At 42.5% G+C, this 26267-nt stretch overlaps 2 protein-coding genes across 2 annotated transcripts in view; one reads left to right on the top strand and one right to left on the bottom strand.

The window, feature by feature from the left end:
• CYFIP2 (cytoplasmic FMR1 interacting protein 2) overlaps window positions 1-26267 on the bottom strand; it is a 137847-nt gene that overhangs the window by 30355 nt on the left and 81225 nt on the right. The window contains 3 exon segments of the mRNA XM_078150535.1: window positions 6040-6170; window positions 6712-6802; window positions 9448-9591. Of these exon segments, the coding sequence (XP_078006661.1) occupies window positions 6040-6170; window positions 6712-6802; window positions 9448-9591 (366 nt within the window).
• On the top strand, window positions 25608-26267 carry FNDC9 (fibronectin type III domain containing 9). Its single transcript, XM_078148891.1, has one exon. The coding sequence runs from the start codon at window positions 25608-25610 to the stop codon at window positions 26265-26267; it is 660 nt and encodes a 219-aa protein (XP_078005017.1).

The raw sequence follows: 26267 nt of genomic DNA, 5'->3' as shown, positions 1-26267 counted from the left end.
TTTAGAGTTGGAAGGGTCCACTCAACCTACAGCCAAAAGGAGTCCATAGTAGAACATACTGGACAAATTCTTCCAGGCTAAACATTCTCCATTCGACCTACCTTTAATAATGTGTTTCACTTAAATCCAATTCACTTGCAAGTCAAGACATCTGCCTCCTGAGGTCACTGGTCCTCTTTGAGAATGAAGGACAAACAACAATAATAACATGACATGGATGCAAGGCCCTTTGCCAGTCTAGCTGTCCTCTTCTGGTTCCTCTCCAACTTTACCATGTCCTTTCTAAACTATGTCATACAAAATTAAACACAACACTCCAGATGCCATCTGACCAGGGCAGAATACAGAGGGACTACCTATTATCTCATCATTCCTGGAATCTGTGCTTTCTTACTATGATCCAAGATCTCACTAGATTTCTGGCTGCTCTGTCTTACTGTTGACTTCTATTGAGCCTGCAGGCCATTTACACTCCCTCGACACCCCAATCTTTTTCAGACAAACTGCTTTCCCAGCATGCATCCCCCATCTGTGAACCTGTGTAAGACTTTCCATTCATTATCATTTAATTTTATCCTACTGGACTCAGCCCAATGCTCTTATCTACAAAGATCTTTTTAGGTATTAGATTTGTCATCCAGTGTGCTAGCTTTCCCTCCCATTCTTGTATCATCTGCACACTATTTACACCGTTGTCCAAGTCTTTTTGTAAAAATGTTAAACAGCCTGACCCCAAGCACAGATCCTTGGAGCAGTCTACACAGAGACTCCTGCCAACCTGATATTGAGCCACAATGTTAGTGTATCTGTTTTATCTTTTTAGGCCATCAATATTATTCCTGTCTTCTTTTTCTTTTGGTTCTGCCAACTAGATGCTTAATAACTATTTCATGCTTGAATGAAAGTATGCAACACTTTGTAATCATCATGCCGATACATCAGCATATTAATCTAATTGCATTATGTAAAGTCATTTTACTTCTGATCTTTGAGACAAAAAAAAAAGCTTTAAGAGTTGAGTATATGTCAGCATTTGTCAGTTAAAAAAACTATATTTTCTGGAATTGTTGTTGTAAATAGTTAGAATTATCCCAAGAAATTTCTGATATTGTTCTAGCCCCATAGGGAAGAATAAATGGTAATAACAGAGAATCATAAAACTAAAAGAGACCTTAGAAATCCTCTGGTCTAACTTTCTTCTGTAATTTCTTTTACAGAGAAGGAAATGGTGACCTATAAAAATCACATAATTAGGGGGTGAGCAGGGACTGGATTCCAAGTCTTGACTCCCAATCTAGTACTCTGGTATAGGGATAGACCAGTCCCATAACGTCACTAGTATAAGGAACATCTGGATGAGGGTACTCTGTCTCTGCTAGTGCAGATCAGCACCTTATCTGCATTAATAGTTTCACTGAGTTGCCTGGAGCTCTGAGAATTTAAGCCCAGGGTCATGCTGCCAGTATGCATCAGCAGTGAGACTTAAACCCACATCTTTCTGACTCCGAGGGCAGCTCTCCAAATCCCATGCTGCCTATAACACTCTCATTAAGATTCTACATAATAAGGTCACCTTTCTTTATGTTACCAATTCCCAAATATTTTGACCATAGCATCCCACTTCCAAAAGGGTTTTGGGTAGGACAGTCCATGAAATCTGAATTCCTTACCACTAGTCAGGCTTCCCTGATCCACCATAGTGACTATTTGCAAAAGTCATAGAATGAGTTCACTGAATTATGCAGAAGGACAGGTTTTTAAGGACTGATTCTGTCAGAGACAACAGTGAATTTTCCAGCAATGAATCTGCCTGAAGGTAAGATTTCTCATGCACATTTGTGCTTCTATCTTATATCTGATCTGTTAATGTCTCTGGGATTTGGATAAACCAAGGAGTCTCTGTCTCAGTGCTTTCCTGTGTTTAAAGAATGCAGATATAGAAACACAACTATAAGAAGTAACCAGAAAAAAGCTACACTAACAAGAAAAGTTTTTGTGGCAGAAATATCGGGCTAAGAACAGAATGGATTTCTCAGGAGTAGCCAAGAAATCCAGGACCAAGAATAAAAGTCTAGAATTTGGTTGGGAAACCAGAGGAAAGTTTAAGAATGGACTGAGATTTGGTGGTCTGGAGAGAGAGGAAGACAAGCCAAGAAGAGTGTGACTAGGAGAGTCGAATTCTAGAAATTTTGGTGCTGGAAGAGAGCTCATTCATCATTCAGTCTTCTGGATGAACACACTGACATACTGGGCAAATGGCTTTCCAGTATCTTTGTGAGGACTAACAGGGACAGTAACAACTATCTCCAATGCCAGTCTCTGCATCTACTTTAGATACCTAGGATCACCTCAACTGAAAAGTTTACACTTAGATTACTGCTTAGAGTAGTAGTAGTAGTAGTAGTAGTAGTAGTAGTAGTAGTAGTAGTAGTAGTAGTAGTAGTAGTAGTAGTCATAGCAGTAGTAGTTGTTGTTGTTAATTGGCCTGAGTGGGTGTTACTATTGACTAACTGGGCATGTTGGGGATGGAGGTAGGAGTATGAGAGAACCTAGAAGCTTTCTATGGGCAGCTAGGTGGTGCCGTAGTGCACAGAATGCCAAGCCTGGAGTCAGGAAGACTTATCTTCCTGAGTTCAAATCTAGCCTCAGATGCTTCCTAGCTGTGTGACCCTGGACAAGTCACTGAACTCTGTTTGCCTCAGTTTCCTCATCTGTAAAATGAGCTGGAGAAGAAAATGGCAAACCACTCCAGATCTTTGCTGAGAAAACCTCAGACTGGGTCATGGAGCTGTGGACACGACTGAACAATTAAACAACATTAATAACAATAAGTTTCCAGGCACGGGTGGTAGCAGTCAGGCGTAGCTGCAAGAATACTGAGTAAGGAGTCTGCAGACAACAGGGTTTAGGGTTATGAGAAGATCTCAGATTCAAATCGCAGTTTTGCTACTACTCGCCCTGGAGCCAACTGCCTCTGCTCTTTAGGCTGTATGTAGATTTATCCTCTGTAGAAGGAGAGGGTTGGATTAGATCATCTGGAGGGTGCTTTCCCGCTGCAGTGTGAGCATGGAAAGGTAGCGGTAAGCTGACCCCTCCTGGCGTGTGCTGGTATAACCAATAAGGCACTGACTCAAAACATCGCCCTCGATCCTGAGGGAACTGGGGAAACTTGAACATGTCGACAATCTCTTGATCGATTCCCTTTCTAATGACTATTCCCTCTAGCGCTCCTTGGGCAGCGAACATTGTAGAAGGTGCTAACTGGCGCCTCATCTAAAAAAGACCTATAGAGAGCTGATTAATAAATGCTGTTGATTGATGGGAGCAATTAGATTAGAAGCATGAAGCTCTTTCAGCTGGAAGGACCCTCAGAGGTCATCTGATCCATCCCTCATTTAATTTAATTTAATTTAATTTTTCTTTAAAACACGATTTTATTAAAGCCTTTAGTTTTTTCCATCACGGTCGTCTCCAAAGATATTTCCTGATCCCCAGGAGCCTTCTCTTGTAACAGAGAAAAATAATTAAATAAAACCAGAGGTATACTAAGGCCAGCTCTAACTGGAAGACTGTTATCTTTTCAGGGTGAACGTTTACATCTCAGAAATCAGCCAACACTAAATCAGGGCTTGATTTATTGTTTTGTTCATTATTTAGACTTAAGAAAGTGATGGAGAAAATGTTAATGATGCAGGTTAAATTTAAAAGTGTGTGTGACTCGTATATTCCTCCCCCCCAAAAAAAGCTGGTTGTTAAACATTGAACAATACACCACTGATTGAAAAAATAACAGACACGGTGACCACATCTGAGGCATAACCTAGCATTTTGCCAATGGGAAAACTGAGGTAAAATGGGGTAGGAACATTAGACGGGCTCTGAAGTCCCTTCAAAGGTATGATATTAGGATTATGAGTTATTCTGCCTTCCTGAGCTATTATACTAGATAATCTCATTGGCTCCCAATTTCATGCCCAATTTTTATCTCAAAGAAATTCCTCCTTAGCTGCTTCAGCACTGACAATTTTCTGAGTGCATTCACAGCAGAAAGAGAAGTAAACAGCCCTAGAAAATCCTGGCCCTTGTTTTTAATTCTCTTCCCTAAAGACTTAAACTGCGGAAGCCATCAAAAAAAAAATCAAGGGGGGAGGGAGCCAAGGCTCTTGTCCCAGTTCCATCACAATTAGTTGAGTGACCTTGGGTAATTCTCTCTAGTCCTTGGTTTCTTCCTCTGTAAATGAAAGGGCCAGGCTTAGGCAATCACTGATTTCTTCCCCTCTAACAACCTCTGATTCTGTGTGTGTCTCTGTGTCCTTGTGAGACACAAGATGATTAAGTAGATTGAGGTGAGTCAATCTGAGTGAAAAGATCTTCCTTTCCTGATCAATACTCATTCATTTCTACTTTGCTGAAAATTGGCCTTCCCTGGGGGCAGTAAGCAGAAACTTGATTGGTGATTTCTGAATCAAGGCTCCTAATTAAAGGTCAGCAAAAGGGGATAAAATGAGACATATGAATAGAAGCATCAGTGTATTTCCCCACTGGGGGCTTTTATCTTCCCAAGGCCTTGAGCTGTCTTTCCACCCTTCCCCAGCTGCTTCTGAGGAGAGATCACCATGGCAACAGAAGGCCACTCAATGATGCCAAAAACCTGGTACCACTAAAAGGAACAAAGAGCTGTCTCAAGTGTCCATTAAAGGAGGAGGAAGCCAATACTACCCCCCTAGAGAGGAGTTGGAAGAGCAAAACCATTCTCATTTCATAGAAATAAAAAAAAATTAAAAATTAGAGCAGGCAGAGACTTTTGAGATCCTCTGGTTCAACTCCCTCCTTTGACAGATGAATAAACTGAGGTCTGGAGAAGTCATCCATGGTCACACAAGTAGTTGGTAGTAAAATTAGAACTGGAGCCCAGGGGTAGCAAGGTGGTGCAGTGAATAGAGCACAGGCTTTGGAGTCAGGAGGACCTGAGTTTAAATCCTACTTCAGATACTTACTTAGTTGTGTGACTCTGGGCAAGTCACTTAATCCTGATTGCCTCCAGAAAAGAACCAGAATGCAACTCTCCTGACTTAGAGCTCAGTATACTTATCCTTGATTCCTCACTCCCCACCCCCAGCCCCACTCCCATCACCTTCATCCACTCAGTTGCGAAATCTTATTGATTCTATCTCCCTGACATCTCTTGTACACGTCCCCTTCATTCCACTCACATGGTTACCCTTTTAGTAGGTAGGCACCTACAATGACTTTCTAATTGCTTTCCCTGCCTCATTCTTGTCCCTTTTCAATTCATCCTCCCCGAAGCTGCCAAAGTGATCTTATAGCACCAGTCTGGCCACATCACTACCCTGCTTTTGCTTCTAGGATTAAATACAAACTCCTCTCGTATGTAAAGCCGTCCACAACCTGGCTCTTGCCTACTTTCAGACCTATTAAACATTATTTCCTTCCACACACTCTGTGGAACAGCCCAACTGACCTTATTGCTATCGCTCACATATAACAATTCATTCTCCACTTCCATACCTTGCACATACTGATCCTCATTCTTGGAAGAACTCCTTCTACATCTCTGATTCTTAGAATTGTTAGCTCTGTGTGTGTGTGTGTGTGTGTGTGTGTGTGTGTGTGTGTGTGTGTGTACTTTTTTCCGCATGATAGAATGCAAGCAACTTGAGGGTAAGGACTTCATTGTAGCTTTTGTATCCCCCAGCACCTGGCATAGTGTGTGGCTCACAGTTGGTACTTAATAAATGCTTACTGATTGATTTCTGCTAAGATTCCCCTGCCTTCCTGGTCAGAAGAGACTCTGAAACACCTGAAGTTAACTCAAGGATGTCACAATTGCCTCCACAGACTTTCCCCTACTTTGTTTCTAACCACAAAACAAGACCAAAGTGGGGAATTAAGGGAAACACATCAAAATGGATCCAGACTTTGGGGGGGGTGACCTTCATAACAAAAAACATGGGGAGATGAGCAAAGACAAAGTGCAAATTGTGTGGACTGATATGAGGATGAGGCCCCAGGCCTTACCAGAGCTTGCTCTATGAGGAGGCAGAAGAGAATGGCATTGCCCACTTCCCTCAGGCTCTGGAACACGTCAGTCTTGAGTTCTGCATACTCAATGATGTCCTTCAGCTGGTGATGGAAAAACTCCAAGATCCCTAGGGAGATGGAGGAGACAGATCATCAGTGAGCTCCCAGCTGGCTTCTTTGGGCTGAAACCCTGGGTGAGCTTTAGGGAAATGAAGAAATGAAATCTGGGTGCCCAAGACACAACCTTGCTGACCTGTTCTAGATTCTGCTGAGGAGTGTAAAAATCGCCTGGCTCCAAATCTGCAGTCCATTAGAAGAAAACCCAGGTGAAAACTGGGTTTCTCACTGCAGGGAAATGTCTTATTCTAACCTCATATATAATCTCCTCCTGTCCACGGGCACTGGTCCTAGCCCTGGCCCCTGCCCCACTCCTTCCCTGGACACCAGACAACTCGATGGAAGGGGACAGTTGTTTGCCTGCATGGTCATGGAATGACAAAAACCTCTTTCCTAGATGGCTTTCTGGGCTGCTATCAACTACCTCAGAGGCCTTCTTCAGAGGGGCAGATCATTTTGCGATTTTGGAGGAAAAGGTCAGATTGGTATGTAACAATGATGATAATAATAATAGCTAACAGTTATACAGTATATGCCAGGCACTGTGCTAACCTGGGGAGCCATATTCATGCCGTGGCAACCTGCATATCTTGGGCATCACCTCTATCAGGGTCTTCACATACTGCAGGATGGTTCCCTGTAGCTGCCAAAGGAAAAGGAGAAAAAGAAAGCATGGGAAGACGAGAAAATGTTAGGTTCAAGATTCACTCATGCCCAAGTTCTTTCTCTGACCCTGGTACCTACAGAGGTAAGGGTTGTCCAGCTTGATCTCAGCCTCAGAGATGTGAGTCTGGGCCTAGGTATTGCTTCTCTCAACGTCAGTATGCAAAACTCCAGACAGACTCCTTTGCCTGACATTGAAGGCTCTCTACAATCCTGTGTAACCTGCAGCCTTAATCCCCTTTTCCCGCTCTATGTTCTAGCCAAATTGCACTGAATTCTCATATCTCATGACTCACATGGAAGAGGGATTAGTCATGCTCTCCTTGACCCTGGGTAGACCAATGGGTAGAAGTCAAAGAGGCAGATTTAAGGCTGGATGTTAGGAAAAACTTCCTAAGAATTAGAGCCATTCAGAAATGCAATGGGAGACCTCCTCAGGAGACAGTAGGTTTTCTTCACTTAAAGTTTTCAGGCAAAGGCTATATATTGTAAAGTCACTCAGATTCGGGTTAGAGGAATGGAACAAATAATTCTTGCCCTCGAGAAGCTTACAACCTCCTGGTTCTGTTAAAGGGCCTTTGAGATCCCTTCCAACATTGACCGTCGTTCTGTGACCTCATGCCTTTGCTTGTGCTGTTATCTATGCCTGGGGTGGTCTTCCTCTCCCTCACCCCGTTGAATTGCTATCTGTCATTTACAGCTCAGCTGAAATGCCCCTTGGCCCATGAAGCCTTCCTTGACTCTCTTTACCTGTTTCTTCTCCCTTGACTCTGGTTAGCAATGACCTTCCCCCTCATACTCCATATAGCACTATTTTGTAATTTTCTGACGTACTCATTGACTACTCTTGTTATCTCTGTTGATATCGTGTGCCCCTACTACACTACAAGTTACTTAAGGGCAAGGAATATGTCTGATCTAAGCTCTGAATATCTACTGGAACTTAGCACAATTCTCTATATAATATGCACTTAATAAATGTGTGTTGTATTTTACTGTACTGTACATGGCACATTTCATGGTATGTGATGGAACACATGCAGCACAATGTACTATAACCCATTAATTTGTCTAGATGTTTTCTGAAGCTATTTCTATCTCATTGTCCAAAATGCACCTTGTTGGCATGTTCCTCCGTTACACAAATGTGTATAGTGATGTTAAAGACCGTGTAACTGCTCTCGGGACTTCAAGCCCAAGAATGTGGGCGTTTCACGTTCTCCCCTTCCTCGAAGAGGAAACTGAGCCGTGTTTCTTCACCTTGACCACCTTTATACCCTGTGATCGAGCCCTAATGCTGGTGATTGCTGTTCCACCATCTAAACCAGAACGATAGATAGATAGATGATAGATAGATAGATAGATAGATAGATAGATAGATAGATAGGTAGATAGATGATAGATAGATAGATAGATAGATGATAGATAGATGGATGGATGGATGGATGGATGGATGGATGGATAGATAGATAGATAGATAGATAGATAGATAGATAGATAGATGATAGATAGATAGATAGATAGATGATAGATAGATAGATGGATAGATGATATAGATAGATAGAATAGATGAGATGGATGATAGAGATAGATAGATAGATAGATGATAGATAGATAGATGGATGGATGGATGGATAGATAGATAGATAGATAGATGATAGATAGATAGATAGATGGATGGATGGATAGATAGATAGGTAGATAGATGATAGATAGATAGATAGATAGATAGATAGATAGATGATAGATAGATAGATGATAGATAGATAGATAGATAGATAGATAGATAGATAGATAGATAGATGATGATGGATGGATGGATGGATAGATAGATAGATAGATGATAGATAGATAGATAGATAGATAGATAGATAGATAGATAGATAGAGATGGATAGATACAGACAGACAGACAGACAGATAGATGGATGCACAGCCTGGGAAGAAGGCCAATTTGTGCCGGAGTTAGCTTGGCGAGAACTGATCGTTACGTTTTCAATGCGGGCACTTACATTTTGAAATCACACAAAGGATAGAAATCAGAGCTTGATTTACTGCTTCGTTCACTGAGGAAAGTGTTAAATAATACAGATTAAACTGATAGATGGGTTGTGGGAGTATTCTTCTCCCCAAAAGATGGTTGTTAAACATTTACCAGTATACCCCTGGATTGAGCTGTATGATTTGGGGAGAACCTATGAAATTTAGCCAGCCCTCAACCCAATGGTTGATCTCCCCATTTTTCCACTACTTGCAATCAAATCTACAGTACCATTGCTTCTATAAAGGATGTGCCAATTAACTGTGCTACTGTTCCTTTCACATTCTTGTGACATCCCAGACCCTAACACCCTTGCCTGGCCACCATCCCCTTATATGTACTGCCTCATCCTATTAGAATATAAGTTGTTAATGGGCAAGGACTGGTCCACTATTCTATTTCTATCTCTAGTATTTAGCACAAAGTAAAAGTTTAATAAATGCTTTTTCTTTCTTTCATTCATTCATTCATTCATTCATTCATTCATTCACAAAGGCCCTCATTATTAGTAAAAACTTAACGAAATGTGAACATGGGTCAAGTCTTCTGCAGGCAAAACTTGAGTTTGCTCAGGCCTGAACTTACCAAGCTCTTGACAATCTTGAGCAGCTCTTCCATCACCACAGCAATGCCCTGATAACCCAGGAGCCTGCAGATTGTCTTGAAATGAGGTGGCCCCACGAAATTCCTATAGGAGCTGTAGATGTGGCTGTAGGCAATGTTGAGAGGCTGTAAAAACAGAAATGGTTGTAATATGAATAGAACACTGAATGATGGGAAGATTTTTTTTCTTACCCTGAAGAACTGTGTTTTGAAATTCATCTGCTTCAGTGACTAAGCCCTATTTTTAAAAGAGCGATAATGAAATACGTCCCCTACCTCTTAGAAAAGAGGTGCTGGACTAGATGTGAAGGGTGAGGCTTTTGTTTTCAAACATGGCCAAAGTGTTGGTTTGTCTTGTTTGACTGTACTTATTTATACAAGAAAGGATTCTGGGAGTTGGGGAGGAGGTAGTTAACAGGAATCGATTAATAAAAAAAAAAGAGCACCAATAAAATATTTTAAAAAATAAATGTATGTGTTTATTTCAAGTCTGCACAAACATTTTTTAGGTAGATTTTATAAGTTAGTTAAACATACTGCTTCCCAGGTTTGAGTTCACTTTTTATAATCTGGAAGATAAGGATATTTAGATAATATGCTCATGACTAACAGTAATGTTGAATAAAATATTTACAGTAACACAGCCTGAGCCCTCAGAAGACAGTAGCACAGTGGGTAGGATATGGTTAGACTTGTGCTTTAGGAAAATCTGTTTGGGAGGCAGCTAAGTGAAGCAGTGGATAGAGCACCGGCACTGAAGTCAAGAGGACCTGAATTCAAATCTGGCCTCAGACCAAACACTTGACAGTTACTAGCTGTGTGACCCTGGGCAAGTCGCTTAACCCCAGTCGCCTAAAAAAGAAAAAAAGAAAAGAAAAAAAATCTCTTCAGCAGGAGCATGGAGGATAGAATGGAGAAGGGAGAGAGGATGTAGGGAGGCCATTGCAGAAGGATATTGTAATAATCCAGGTGATAGCTCATGAGGTCCTGAACGAGGGTAGTTGCTATGTAGGTGGAGAAAAGGAAGTGAGCTGTGAAAAAATGTTGTGGAAGTATAAACGAGGAATGGATTTGCTAGGTGAGGGAGAAGAAGGAATGAGAGAGGATGCTAGAGCTGTGAACCTGGGTGGCTAGAAGAAAGGTGGTACCCTCATCAGTAATTGGGAGGTTTGGAAGACCAGTGGGTTGGGGGCATGGGGAAGGGAATGTAATGAGTTTTGCAATGCAAATTACAACCCAACCAAGACTGCTTATTTTATAGAACTCATTCTGTCCCATCCAAAATCAAAAGGGAGGAGGTGGATTGGGGCTCTTACTTACTAGTTACAGCACTGGAGGGTAGAGTCCACCCTTTAAAGGGTACCTATCAAAGCCAGGAGGTGACCTGGAAGGCAGAAGCTAGGTATGCTGGGGGAGGGTAGGAATTTTCCAAATAGCATCTACAAATTGCCATTGGTTCTATAGGTAGCAGTTAGATAATTGCCTTGAGAGACAGAAGGACTCAGAAAGAGGAAGTTGGCAGTGACTAGAGGAGAGGCTAGAGTAGGGGGTCCTTGTTTTAGAGACAATCCTAGACTGGCTATGGGAGGGAAGATGGTGTGCAACCTGGATGTGCTGGTAGATGTTTAACAACCAGCTTTCCCAGGTATGCAGGATACCTTTTAAAGTTTAATCTACATCATCAGTTTGCAGAGTTGTAATTGGATTCACATTGAAAATTTAATAATCAGCTCTCCAGACAGTAAGAGCTGGCTTCCTCACTCTACAGTACGCAACCTATATTCTCATGCTGTGATGGATCACATACTCCTTGAGGTCAGTTTAAGTCCCTTTCTTCCCATTTTAGAGACCTCTAGACTAGGACACAGAGAGGTTAAGAGGGAGGAAGGGAACGAGCATTTATTAAGTATCAACTATATGCCAGCATTGTATTAAGTGCTTCTTACAATTATTATTTTATTGGATCCTCACAACAACTTGGTGAAGTGGATTCCATTATTATCCCCATTTTTTGATAGTTGGGAAAACTGAGGCAGTCAGAAGTTTAAGTGACTTGCCCAGCCAGGTCACATAGCTAGGAAGTGTCTGAGGCTGGATTTGAACTCAGGCCTTCCTGATTCCAGGCCCAGCACTCTTTTCACTACACCACCTAGTTGTCTACATGGCTAGGCTGAGAGATTGTCCATGTTCACACAGGTGGAGGCGTTTCCGAGGAAGGACTTGAATCCAGGTTTTGTTGACTTTAAAGTTGGCCATCTATCTACTATGCTACTCTGTCTCTAACAGAAATGAACTAATGCACTTTAATTTAATCAACAGAAACTGTTATCTGAGGCTCTGTTACCCAGAACTCTCTGCTACCCAACACTTCCACAATATAATGTTAATGGCATTCATACCTATGCTTCAGAATCCTTAGGGATCCTCAAAGGAAGATTCTGTTCTATTCAGTCTAGTTTTACTGCCTGGGGGGAAATCTTACTGAATCCCAATCATCTTAAAACTGAAAATTCCTGCATTGCATATTTGGGAGCTCTCTAAAAATCAGGATATTTGATCAGCTGCAATCCCCCATTCCTTCACCATTCTGCATAATAGAATCCATTTATTATATGAAAACTTCACCTACTTTGGTGCTATGCAGACGAATTCTTAATACTACTTGAGTGTAATGAAATTCTCAGCTAAATAGAAGGTGAATGGAGACATTATCACAAGTAGTCACAATATATTCTAAAGGCCACTTTGGTGAGGGATAGGAGTGCCTATTAGAGACTCAAAAGTATGATCACTGCTCGTTAGTATCATGCACATACCAGGCATTTTTATGAAAATGTTCACTTCAGCTCAGTGATCTATGTAGCTGGGCTAGTACCATGATTAAGTTTTCATATGCAGGGCAAATATAGATGTTAAGAATTGAGAGAAATGATTATTAATAACCAATGATTTGGGAGATCCAAAGTTCTTTCCCTTTTTCTAAAGTCCTCATTTTAAGGCCCAGCAGGACAGGAGTATGATAGCCGATAGGATTAACATTCTCCTCAGTCTAGGTATTGCTGCTCCACACAGCCTTGCAAGGAATTTAATCTAAAGAGAAACTCCCACACCCGTTGTCTTCTGCTCAGGCTTGGGTGAGGGACACAAATTCTTTGATTAGATTGCCCAAGATCCGCCAATTTAGAAATAAATGACATAAAGTTACATTCCCTCAGCCCTTCATTAAAATAGGTCCATCTCTCATTGTAATAGTCATTCTCTCTTATAACTTGTTAACCAATCAGAGCTGATTGCCATCCTTAGCAACACCCATTCTTCCAAGGGCATATGAACTGTGAGCCTACCACCATGACTGGTCTTTGGCATTTGAGAATGTCGTTGACCTTTTTATTAATAAAATGCTAGCATTATTAATAAAATGATTAATTACCTAGAAATTATGCCTTTCAAACTTTTTAAACATTGCACAATATAGTATGTATTGGTATTTTTGCATTATTATTTCATATTATTTTTTTTTTGTACCAGATCTTTGATGTCATTGGTATATGCTGTGCTTCTCAAAGTGTTGTCTGCACACCCCTGGGACACTTTCAAATGGGGCCCATAAAGTAAAAACTATTTTCATAATAACATAAAGTCATTTTGATTTAAAATATGGCAAATACTGATAGATATGACTCACATAAACAAAAGTTCTTTGGTGGGTCCTCAATAATTTTTATGAGTGCAAAGTGGTTCTGAGACCAAAAGGTTTGAGAGCTGCTGCTATAGGGAACTTTTGGTGAGGAAAATCCCCCTGAGGCAGCTCAGTACCTCTTCCTAGAGAACTGCTGGGGGAGGGTGTGTGTGTGTCTGAGAAATTAAGCATCTTGGCAAGGGTTACAGAGCTGGGAGGTGGGCCTGCAACCCAAGTCTTTCTGATTCTGAGGCCAGTTCTTTAAACTTGGTGTCATGTTGCCTCGTGGGCATAGATCCAACGTGCCTACAAGATTGCAGCCACAAGACTGAATTCTCTATTTTTCTGTTTGCTTTTAGGAAAAGGGATTTTTCTTCAAGTGAGTGCCCCTTTAGCTAATGGTGTTCGACAAGAGCCACTAATGGTCTGCCTAGGCCCACAGGAGCATGTTGAGATGCTGATCTGGTAATGGCGAGCATTTGAGAATACTGCCTTTGATAAAAGCTCAACATTTATGGTCCATTAGGCTCTTTTCTCAGTGCCAGTTAGCATTTCTTCTAACCCACAGAGCAGCAAGAGTGAACCCTGGTCTTCCTATACAGTTCCTTCTTTAGGACATGCTAGTGAAAGGAGCTTTGGGACAACAATCATTTTTCTGAATTGGGACCACCAAAGGGAAGTCAGTAGTCATCTCTCCATCTTTTGTTTTTTTTTTTATGATATGTACCTGAGACCTTCTCAAGAATCAGAGACAGTCAGGGCTGAAAGTGACCTTAGGGATAATTTAGTCTAATTTGATTATTTTACACGTTTCGGGAGTGAGACAAACATAATGCCTAGCAACTCAACTCACATATTTACATGGCATTTCATGCTTCACAAAGCCTACAAAGGAATGTAAGTTTCTTGAGGGTAGGGATTCATCTTTGTACTGCTAGCGCTGGTACAGCAGCACCAGCCACCTAGCAGACTTAATAAATGCTTATTGAATGAGGGGGTGTACAACTTTCCTTCTCTTCTGTACTCTTCTGCAGCTGCCTTATGGCTTGTGACGCATTCCTTCTATGTCACCATTTCCCTGGGAAGTGGGCAGGAAGGCCACCTCCAGAATCCATCTGCAGAGCCACTTCAGAGTGAACAAAAACCTGGTGTAGCCCTAGAAGTGCGTGATAAATTCCACTGCCCAAGTCTTATTTCCAAGATGCTTGTTTTCTAAGGTCTCCTATTGCCGATGGCAGCTTTTCTTAAACATCCATACAAAGATGGATGGCAACTCATCAGCTAGATGACAGGTTTGCTAAGTCTCAGATTTAGAACTGGAAGGGACCTATAGAGATGCTTCACCACCACAGGTCAGAAACCACAAAACAAAACAAAAAACAGGCACACCCCATGCAATTTGAAGACTCTCGTTTGGACACATTGATAGGACCAAGCTCCTTGAAGGCAGGGACCATATCTTTCATCTCCTTTGTATCTTTCATGGATCCTAACACATAGCAAATACTCAAGAAATGCTTGCCAAATTGAATGGAACTGAGTTCTCTTTATGTCCTTCAGAAGCCTATGCTTCAAGGTATGACCCAAGCCTCTCAGGAACAGGATTGAACTGAAGAGAATTGCAAAGTCAGTATTAGGCAAACCAAACCCCTCTGGAAGAATCACCAACATTCAAGCTTCACTCTTCATCATTTCCTAGGACACACAAACACACACGCAAGTATAGAAACACATACATGCCAACAGAGACATGCACATACAACCCCTAAGGGCACCCAGTCTAACCTGCTGACTCAGTAGGAGGCTGGACCTTACTGCCCCATAGGGGAAGGGGTGGAGAGGCAGAAGGCTGGACATATTCTGATGATGTAAGGAAAAACAGGGATGCAACGGTGATTCTAGATATTTGGAACCTACCACAAATGTTCCTAGTGGGCATACTACCAATTAACTAAATCTAAATTGATCCTGCTAATTGACTTCACAAAAAAAAAGCAGAGTCAATTAGCAGGATTGGTTCATAAGCAGACTTGAACATCTTTTTTGAGCTGACTCAATTAACAGGGCTGAACACTCCTGTCTCTTGAATTCAATGTGTACCTAGTCTTTTTAAGAAAGCTCACTTAAAACAGCCTTCATTTAAAGTCAAACTGCATGAAATAAAAGTCACTTTCCTCTCTGGATTTCATTTCCCCCATCTGTTGGACTAGATGAGCCCCAGGGTGTCTTCCAGCACTAAAATTATATGATTCTTCGTGTCTAAAATAACAAGCAACCCTAATTTAAGACCACATATTAACCACGTTTGATGCCAAATGGGTTTTCTTCAGGCAAAGAAATATCTTAAGAATGGAGGAAAAAAGGATGTTGAAAATGGCACAAAACAAAACCCAAATAGCATCTGAAACTGAATATTGTGCGTCAGTATATCTGCATTTCTTGGGACTGTCTACTGACCAGAAGATAATTCATATTCTCCTTTTAAAGCAAGCACAAAATTAATGAATGTCGGAATCGCTAATCATGCACCCATCATTTCTCTATCATTGTTTGGCCCATTGAGTCTCAGTTGTTTGTGATCTGATGGAATCCAGTCTGTTAGCTGAATAACCTAACTATCCGTCATCACTCTGACCTGCTTGGTATTTCATCACAGACTAGGATATTTGCCATTGCTTACCCTCAGCGGAGCTCTTTAATATCCAAGCGGCCCCACGGACAGACTTTGTGTGACGCGTATTCTAAAGCTGAGATTTCCACTTTGTTATGGACTAGTATGCTTATAGATCATGGTGGATAGTACCAGGGAATTTCACATTTCCACCTTGACTTTTATGGAAATCAGATAATAGTGTCTGTGTTTGCAAATCCCTTCCAGCTCTGACATTCCACATTCTAGAGTCCCTTCTACTAGTAACTTCCTATTAATTCTAAACCCTTTCCTAGCTTTAACAGTCCAGATTGTAAGGTCCTTTCCAGTCCTGAAATTCTAAGTTCTCAACTTCCTTCTAGCTCTAATACTCTGTGTTCTAAGGTCCCTTCAAGCTTTGAAGTTCTATGTTCTAAGATTCCTGTCAGTTTTAACATTCTGTTTCCTTTTCCGTGTGAGTGGGAGGACAGATTCAAAGCACTTAATTCCTTTGTAAACTATTGGGTAAACACTTTGCATCCCTGAACTCTGGAATCACAACCGCTAACTCTCTCAAAACTTCTAAGCACTGAGTACTTTTTTCTTCAGGTTAAAAATGCTTATGATTTCCTCTCTTTCTTTCTCTACTTCTTACAGGTTTTTACATATAATCAGCTGGCCACACTTTGATAATAATAGCTCTTCTATTCAGGTAGAGTATGTGGATCTTAAAATTCTAAATCACTTTGAAAAGCCAAAGTAACAGCAGCCATGCTTGGGGTGGAAGAGGAAATTGGGAGGCCTGGTAAAGTACAGAATCCTATAATGTCAGAGTCGGAAGAAATCTGAGAAAATAATACATCAGATAAGGAAGGGCTCTTAAAGATCCTCGTAGGGGCAGCTAGGTGGCGCAGTAGATAGAGCACTGGCCCCAAAGTCAGGAGGACCTGAGTTCAAATCCAGCCTCAGACCAGACACTTGACACTTACTAGCTGTGTGACCCTGGGCAAGTCACTTAACCCCAACTGCCTATAAAAAAAAATAAAGATCCTCGTAATTAATCTCCCTCATTTTAGGGAAGGCAAAATCGAGGCAGAGAGAGAAGTAGCTAGAGTTTTATATTTTTGTCACTCATTTGCACCCATTCTAAGACTCAGTTCTCCAACCACTAGATGGTCCGGGTGAAATAGGCTGATGGTAGCTATCTTGTCCTTTTGGGAGTAGTATGGCTGAGAGTCTGTGTGGAGTAACTAGAGAGAGAGCTGATGTGAAGACCTGAGTCAAGTCCTGTTTCTGACACATGCTGGCTTTGTGCCCTGGGTAAGTCTTTTCTAAGACTGCAGATTGCAGAGAAGATGCTGACCTGCACTGATGGAGGGACTTTCATTACCAAAAGTTACCTACACTGCTGAAATCCCAGGTCTAGTCCTTATTCCTGTGGCTGAGTACTATACTACATTTTGGTGATCATAGTAATTGTTGACTGTTCAGTCGTTTTCAGTTGTGAAAGCTCTTCATGACCCCACTCGGAGTTTTCTTGGCAAAGATACTGGAAAGGCTTGCCCTTTCCTTCTCCAGCTCATTTTACAGATGAGGAAACTGAGGCAAACAGGATTAAGTGACTTGCCCAGAGTCACACAGCTATTTAGTGTCTGAGACCAGATTTGAACTCAGGAAGATGAGTCTCTCTGTGCACTATGGCGCCACCTAGCTGCTCAGTGATCGTATAGAGTAGTTGCTAAATTTCCTATAGTAAAAAATACCTCTTTATGCATTACTACTCTTATGGGTACAATGTACTTTTGGGACAGAGTGCAGTTATCCCTTCCACATTGTGACTTTTCCCATCACTGTTTTGATATATCGTGGGTTGGCATAAGAAATTAAATGGGAACTTTTGGGGAGTTTTATGGAAGCCACAGACGGCACATAGAGACCAATAGATGACAGAGAGCCTGTGATCAAATACTTAACCCAAATTTTACAGTAAGGTGCTGTGCACACCCCATAAAAGAAAAAGAAAAATTTAGACTTCTTCTCTGGTGTGAAAGGAGGGCCAAAAATTTTACACGAATTTTCCAGATCCTGGGGGTACCACACCTTTAACCCCAGGATATGGAAGGCATAAATGTACTATGAAAGCTGGGGCCAAATGCACTGTACTGTATAGCCTTCTCTTAGCCTTACCATTTTCATAGGCAATGAAGATTTTGAAAAAAATGTATGTTACACGTTCTCATAATTTGAGCACAGATTCTCTTAAGAGAAAATATTAATTTTTTTGAGATCTACGTCTGCTATGTACAATTTGGTGCTCAAAAGGCAGTGTGGTACAGTAGAAAGAGTGCTTAACTTGGTGTCATGAAAACCTGGGCTCAAATCCTACCTATGATGCTTATTAACTATGTGACCCTGGGCAACGTACTTAACTGTTTTGAGTCTCAGTTTCCTCTTCTGTAAAATGAGAATAAAATGTAAAACCTGGAAATCTTACTTCACAAGGTTCTGTGAGGCCTAAATTAATTAATTAATGTATATAAAATGCTTTGGAAATTTTAAGTGCTGTTAGTTGTTTGAAAAAATGTCTGGTTACTTAGAAGCTCTCTGTAGCACCCTTATTTTGGGACTGAGGAGTTGAGATCAGTGATTTTAATGGTGTAGGGAACTCCCAGTGTTGGAAACTCCCTCCACAGATACTTATCACCAATTTATAGCAATTGTGTGGACACTGGGAGGTTTAATGACCTCACTACCCTCACACAGCAAATATAAGTAGGATTTGAACCTAGGTCTTCCTGGCTCCAAGGCTAGCCTGCTATGTCCTCTACCAAACTGCTTCTCTATTGGCACCTGAATGCTCTACTTTGGTAATAATTACTCTTTGGTATCTTTACCTTGCTGCACCACGAAACTCTGTCCTGTTGTTAACCAAGAAAGTAGGGATTTATGTGCATTGGAGAAACCTGTCCTGCCCAGTGAGACCATCAGGCATAAACCCTTGCCTGGCTAGTGAGCAGTTCGGTGCTATTTCCCTCTCCGCCTCTTTTATTGGGCAGCTGGGGGGTGCAGCGGATAGAGTGCCAGGCCTGGAGTCAGGAAGACTCATATTCCTGAGCTCAAATCTGGCCTTAGACACTTACTAACTGTGTGACTCTGGGCAAGTCACTCAACTCTGCTTGCCTCAGTTTCCACATCTGTAAAATGAGCTGGAGAAAGAAATGGCCAACCATTCCAATATCTTTGCCAAGAAAACCCCAAATGGGGTCACAAGCAGACTGCAACAACTGAACAACAACAACAAAACATCTTTTACTCTTTTAATCCCTGACCTCATTGTGGCCGGATATCAGTTGTGGGACAGACAGCTGCCACTCAGTGGCTCCTTCCCTGTCATATCCAGGTGAGGATGATTCTGACCCAGAGCTAGGGTGACTTTCTCTGGCTATTGCTAATTATGAAAATGGAAAGGAAGCGTCAGAGTTTAATGCAGTGAAATGACCATGTGGAGGATTCTTCATCCCTGACTGAGGAACACGGCACTGTGGGATGACGTAGATGTCTCCAGACAACCCCCTACTCCTCCAGGCATAGCTGTATGGCTGCTCTTGGTTTTGAAAGACATCAATGTCAATCTGGCAATCTAGAAAGAAGGCTAAAAAGCCTAGGAGTCTGGGGACCTGGGTTCTAATTTCACCCCTCCTCTTACTAGCTGAGTGACCTTGGGCAAGTCATTTTTACCTCTGGGTCTTGGTTTCCTCATCAGTAACATAAAGAGTTACTAGTTAATCTCTTAAAGCTTCTTCTAGCTATAATAGTCTATTATTCTCCAGAACTGAGTAGTTAAAATCCAGATGAAAAAATGCTGGTGAAGAAAACTGAAGTTAGGAATTCCTGGCTCTGAAGAATAGTATGATGAGATCCATCCGAGCACTTTTTGGCTGTATTATTAGCACTGGCTTTTTTCCCCTTCTTCCTCTGCTCCTAAATAATCCTATTAATACAAACAGACTGGAAGCCACCTGCAGTCTTCCTTCCGTAGCAAGAGTAATGTTATATACTCTGTGGGGAGATTGGATTTCAGAGGATACTATTAATGTTTGGGAGGAGTTCTTCTGCAGCTCATGTTTCCTATAAACCTTGGATTTCCCTCTTAAAATAAAATCCCACTTGTAAATTATGGGATAGCCTCTAATAGTCATGAAATATTAGAGTCATCAAGAGAATATCATTTAGAGAAACCCTTTTTTGCCAGGGCAAAGGCCTCTGACTCCCTCTGGCTAGTGTAACAGAACTTTCTTATCTCTGTCAACCTTCTCAATACTATCCCTGGAGCTGGTGATTCTCTGGGACTTAATTTCCTTATTTGTAACATGAGGAGGTTGAGCTAGCCAACCTCACAGGACCACTCTGGCTCTGACCTTTAAGTAAGTGATCATTTCTCAGATGAGGAAATCTTGAGACAAGGATTAAGAAACCAAACCAAGAAAAAAAAAGTATTCTAGTCCTTGCTTTCTTGAATCTACTTGTTTGGGTGACAGAAAACAGAGGCTAGGAAACAGAAAGGTTGACACATTTAATAATAGTTCACATGTCTATAACTCTCTCTGATTTACAAAGCACTTTCCACACAATGATCCTAAGGGGTAGTTTGTGCAAAAAGCACTACCCCCACTTTGGAGATTGGAAAACTGAGACTCAGATGGAGTCAGTAACTTGCCCATGGTCACTAACCAGTAAATGTTGGAGCTGAGGGCATATGGAGGATAGGGATGAAAGGAGCTGCGATCTCACAGCCAGAACATGCTGCTGTGGAGAAAGGGAGCATGGAATCACTAAAAGAATCCCAGAATCACTGGACTCAAGGACGCTGGAGATCAAATCGTCTAACCCAGGGGCGGGGAACCTGCTGCCTCGAGGCCACATGTAGCCCTTCAGGTCCTCAAGTGTGGCCCTTTGACTGGCTCCAAATTTCATAGAATGTTATGTGAATGTTCACTCAAAGGGCCACACTTGAGGACCTAGAGGGCCACAAGTGGCCTCAGAGCTGCAGGTTCCCAACCTTCTCATTTTATAAGGCTCTAACCCTCTCATTTTACAAGAGAGGAAACTGAGACCCTGTCTGAATGGTTAAATGGCTAAGCCAAGCCCAAGCTTGCATAACTAATGCACAATAACAGAGTGAAAAGTAAAGGAATAGAAAAGATATTATGGAGGTGAAGAGTTGAGTGGGGGAGGAGAGAAGGTAGGTGCAATTCAGATGAGTGGGGGTAAGAAGGGAAGGTAATTTTTGCCACAAAAAACTAAAATGAGTTCTCTTAAATCTTCAATCATGGTTAAAGTGAGCAAAGAAAAATATGGAGAAATAGGAGTAATAATGAAGAGATAAAACCAAGGCAAGCATGAAATTTGATTCTTCCCAAGTTTTTTTTTTTAACTCTTTGTCCAAATAGAAAAGAGAATTTTCCCCCTCCCAGGGCTGCAGGCTTTCAGGAGACAGACCACTGACTGGCTCCCTGAAAACGATGTGCGCACAGGTCCCACTGGTTGCCATGGTGAGGGATGCTGACGCTGAAGAAATGTATAATACAAAGCTTGGAGAGGGGTAGGGGTGGCAATGGGCTTTCTCAGTCAGCAGCAAAAGAGACATTGGGGAGGGACCCCAACTGTGAGGGAAGAGAAGGAAAAGTGTCATTAATTCTGCTTTCTGTCTGCTCTATCACGGAGAGCTGGGCTCTGGCTGAATAGTTCTCCAGGGAAGGGAACTTGTAAGGTAAGATACACAGCCTTTCTTTCTCATGCTCTGTCTGGAGAAACCCCAGTCATTACTTGGAACACAGGAGGGAACCAGGGAGTGAACCACAAAGTCACGGCTTTTAAGAACAAAACCAGAGAGGAAAACAAAAAAGCCTTAGGTAGGAATACAATGGAATGAGGGTGAGGGGAGAATGGGAGAATGAGGCTGAATTAAAGGAGGTAGGCATTCATCCAGAGAGGCAGGGAATAAATAAATATGTACGTATATGAAATATACATTTACGTAAATTATATCTATTTATTTATTGAGGAACTGGAAGAGGCTTTATTAGGGAACTCTGTCAAGTGAGCCAATGTACCATGGCCCTGGGCCAGAATGAAGAGAAAAGAGGCTCTTTTTTACTGCCATGGGGTACACCTATGCATCTAAAGTAATGAACAGCATAGATTTGGGGCAAGGCTGTGTAATGGAAAAATCACAGGCCTGGCAGTCAGCAGCCCTGGGTTCATATCCCAAATCTTCCACTATGGAGCTACATATCCATTTCAAATCATTTTACTGCTGTGGGCCTCCACTTCCTCAACTCACATAATGACAGTAAAACTGGATCTTCTCCAAAGTCCGTGCCACTGGATATTCTATGTAAATGAATTGGGTCCTCCATGCCTAGTCAAATTGGGATGGGGAGAATATGTGGCTGTATGGGAGGAGATAAGAGAAGGGAGGGAATGAAGGACAGTTCCAAGATGCAGGTCTGGAATAACCTCTCAGAGACAGGGCTTGAAAGCACTTAATGAATCCCTTTAGAACCCATTATTCAGGGAAGGGATGCTCAGCTAAATGGAAGTGATATTTCCAAGCCTGAGTGCTGTGAGCTCGGATGAAAAGCAAAACCTGGAAAATCATTTCAGTGCCATATAGTTTCCTGTGGTTCAGTTCCCTTAAGAGATACAGGCAAGGTTATAAGGAGGTGGTGATGGGGAAATAATAAAATAACAGCCCCTTGGTGAACTCAAGTTCACATTGGATTGTCTAATTTTTACTGTCTTATGGTGATCAGAAACAGTGTGTGTGTGTGTATGGGGGGAGATTTGTACCCAGATCTGCATATACTGAGTATGGCTGTTTCCTAATGTTACAGTAAGAACTTACAGAGGGAGTTCAGGAAGTACAGGGGGAATGGTACAGAGGAAAGTCACTAAACCTCTCTGGGCCTCAGTTTCCTTGTTTGTAAAATGAAGGGGTTGGAATAGAAGGCTTCCCAAGATTTCTTCCAGCTTGAAGTCTACAAGTTGGCAGAAAAGAAGCAATCGTGGCTTCCCTTCTTTCTCCCTTCAGGGGAGCCTCTGGGGTTTTACTTGACTTGGTGAACTTTCCTGGTAGCCAGGCCTTTTCCCACCAGCAGCCCTGAGTTTTGCTGGGGTATCCAGGCAGAGCACAGCAGTTCTGTCTTCGGATGTGCCCCACTGCGAAGGGCTGGCTGCCTTGGGTTGTTAAGTTGGCTTTTGCTGGGTGCACCATGTTGTGAGACAGGAGCTGTATGGCACAAAGCCCTCTCCCATGTTATCAGGCATGACGCATTTTAAAGCCTAATGACTAGACAAACGGGAGCTATCACAGAGGGAAGAAGCGGCATAAATTGAATTTGAATAGGTATCTGGGAGCTCCAGTGACTAAGCCTGAAGCTTCTTGTGGTTTTGCCTCATCTCCACTCCTCATCCTTTTAAAAATGTTCCCTTTTTAGACCATTCAAAGATATTCACATGAACAGAACAGGGGAGAACTATTGTTACTCAAACAGGGCAAAGCTCCCTCCTATTTAGCCTGCGTAGCTAGATGAGGTTGCCTAATACCCATGGTGACCACTGCATCCCATAGCCCAGGCAAAGCAGATGGGAAGAATGCAGAGAGGGGGAAGGAAGGAAAAGGAGGAGAAGAGGGAAGGGAGGAGATGTGAAATGGAGAGGGAGAGATGGAAAAAAGGAAAAGGCATATGTGGTGAAAGGGGGTTTAGACCTACTTATTGTTGACCCAGCTGCCACTGGGAGGGGGTCAATACCCAGAATTGCCCATCCCCCATTTGTGCCAAAGACCCTAAGTCTCTCCTATGCTAATATTGTCCACATCTACCTTAGGCAGGGCCTCCCAGAGCCCTGGGCTGCTCTGCTCTGAGTTTGGACCAGAAGATCATTCTGAGCTAAACCAAGCTGGCTGAGGTCATTTCAATCCTTCCATCCCTTCAACTGTATATTTTTCCTTTCACTCTTCTCTTTCCCCTCCCTCGGCTCTCACATTTAATTAGTTACTCTCATCGATGCTACCCCTGCAGCGTCTCACATCCCAACCCCTCCTCTCTATTCCCACAGATACCACATAAGCATAGGCCCTTATTACCACTCTCTCTTACTATTTCAATAGCCTCTTAACCAATATTACCAATTCTGCTCTTTCTCCTTCCCCAGAGACATCCCTTGTACTCTGCCAGACTCATCCATGTCTTTGACACTGAACTGATCATTTCATTTCCTTGCTCAAAAGTCCTGCACGACTCCTCATCACATACTAAGTAAAGCCCATCCTCTTGAGCCTGGATTTTTAGACCTTCCACAATCTGGCCCCATATATTTCCAACCTTATCATACATTAATCTTCCTCCAGGTAATCACTTTCTCTTCTACATGCCCTGAATTTACCTCTTTTCATGCCTTTGCTCATACTAATCCCTATACTTCTAATGCACTTCTCTATCTAGTCCCCCTTCTCCTTCCCCCCTCCCCCGCCCCTGCTGAATTCTTACCCATCCTTTACTTTAAATAACACCTCCACTTTAAATCAAGTTTCCTTGATTTCTACCACTAACCCTGGAAAAGGGTAATGGCTTCCCTCCCAACCCCAAATCTCACACAGACCTTAGGTTATGTTTACTTTAAAAATTCCATAGACCTATTCTTTCATGGCGGTGAAATGGGAGTATTCCATTAAACAACATTGATTACAGCTGCTCCACGATTCGGGAAACATTCTCCAACTTAGGAGAGTTACTGTGACCAAAAAAAAATTCATCATCTGGTGGTCAACCAGAGGCGTCTCTCCAAACTGTTGCACTTAGCACAGTGCCTGGCACTTAATAAATATCGGCTGTCTGATTGATCGATTGACTTAGCAAAGCTCATGTTGAAAGGATATGCCTGCAGTCCATCTCTGGGCACACAGTCAAACCCTTGGCCACTTGATAGGACTTGCTACGATTTGTACTTCACTGTTATAGCCTTCAAGATCCCAGGCTTCTCCCCATACTCAGATGAGGTGAGGCAGTAGCAGGGGGTGTTACTGAAGAGGCTTTCCACTTACTTGGCATTGTTTGCCTAGACTGTCTCCCAGGCCCTCATCATACACGAGAAGCAGCTTGATGACACAATGGCTAAAGAGCTGCCCTTGAAGTCAGAAAGATCTGGGTTCAAGTTTTACCTCTGACACATCCTGGTCACATAACTTAGTATGAGTCATTGAACTTAGCACTCTAGGCAACTCTCTAAGACTACAGATTGTAGAGGAGCTGGCCTGCACTGGCCGAATGCATTTCTTCACCTGAGATTTCCCCATGGCAATGAAATACAGGTCCAGTCCCTACCTCTATATTTCTCTGTTAAGACGCTGTTCCTCTCCTCTCCCATTCTCTCTCCTCAGCAGAATGTGAGTTCCTCGGGGGCAGTGACCATGTTTAGGATTTCTTAGCAGAGTGCGTTGTCAGCAAGGCCTTCACAGATGTTCACTGGATTGACTGTAGCTGGTATTTTAGTCGTTTCCCCTTTGTCTCCCCAGACTGCAAGTACTATGAGGTCAGTAACTGTGTCTTATTTAATTAAGCTCTGCATCTCCCCCAGTCCCGAGGACAGTGTTCTGCACATAACAGGCTCTTTACTAAATGTCTGAATTGCCCATAAGTCTTCATGAAAAGTACATCTTGGCCAAGCCAGGCCCTGCTTTGCTAGTCCTCTTCAGGTTACTTTCCTTGGGATGTAGATTTACCAGAGTAAGGAGAATTAATCTTTTCTTGTGCTTTGGATTTCAGAGACATGATGAACGTTGAAGTTAAAAATGTTTCTTATACCCAAGCAACTATCTCCTGGTCCACGCTGGAGCCCTGTCTGGAGAATAATTACCACATCATGTATAGGCCCAACTGGAACAGCATCTTCTCAGGCTACTTGCGCCACCCCTTTCACCATGAAGAAAGGGTGCCCCGAACCGTCAGCTCCCTGGTCCTTCGCCAGCTCGCTCCGTCTACAATCTACTTTCTGTGCATCACCTGCAAGAATTCCTACCCCTCCGCCAACCACTGTACTATGTTCCACACCTTGGATAAAAGCTCCAAAGCTGCTCATGGCTCCCAGCTGGATCCTGGCGTATCTCTCTGGGTGGTCACGGCTCTTCTCCTTGCCTGCTTCATGGCCATCTTAGCCTTCTTCTGTCTCCAGTTCTGGTGTCTGAGGTGCCACGAGCCACGGTGGACATACCACTCAAGCCAGCAGGAGGAAGCTGATGAGTTGGTGAGGTGGGCTGAGGGGGCTCTGGGCCTTGGGCAGAGGGGGGAAGACCTGCAGGAGTTCCCCATGACAGCACTACTGACCAAGAGTTCTAGCACCACACCTGAGAGCTCCCACGACTCTCCCTCTGCCCATTTCTCCCACAAGGGGACTCATGATCAAGCTGTTGTAGTTCCTCATTATGGGCTATGA

Source organism: Phascolarctos cinereus, unplaced genomic scaffold (genome assembly GCF_003287225.1).
Source record: "Phascolarctos cinereus isolate Bilbo 61053 unplaced genomic scaffold, phaCin_HiC Scaffold_2;HRSCAF=192, whole genome shotgun sequence".
Classification (NCBI taxonomy): domain Eukaryota; kingdom Metazoa; phylum Chordata; class Mammalia; order Diprotodontia; family Phascolarctidae; genus Phascolarctos; species Phascolarctos cinereus.
Note: the sequence above shows the minus strand (reverse complement) of the source record. Positions and strands in the feature narration are given on the sequence as shown.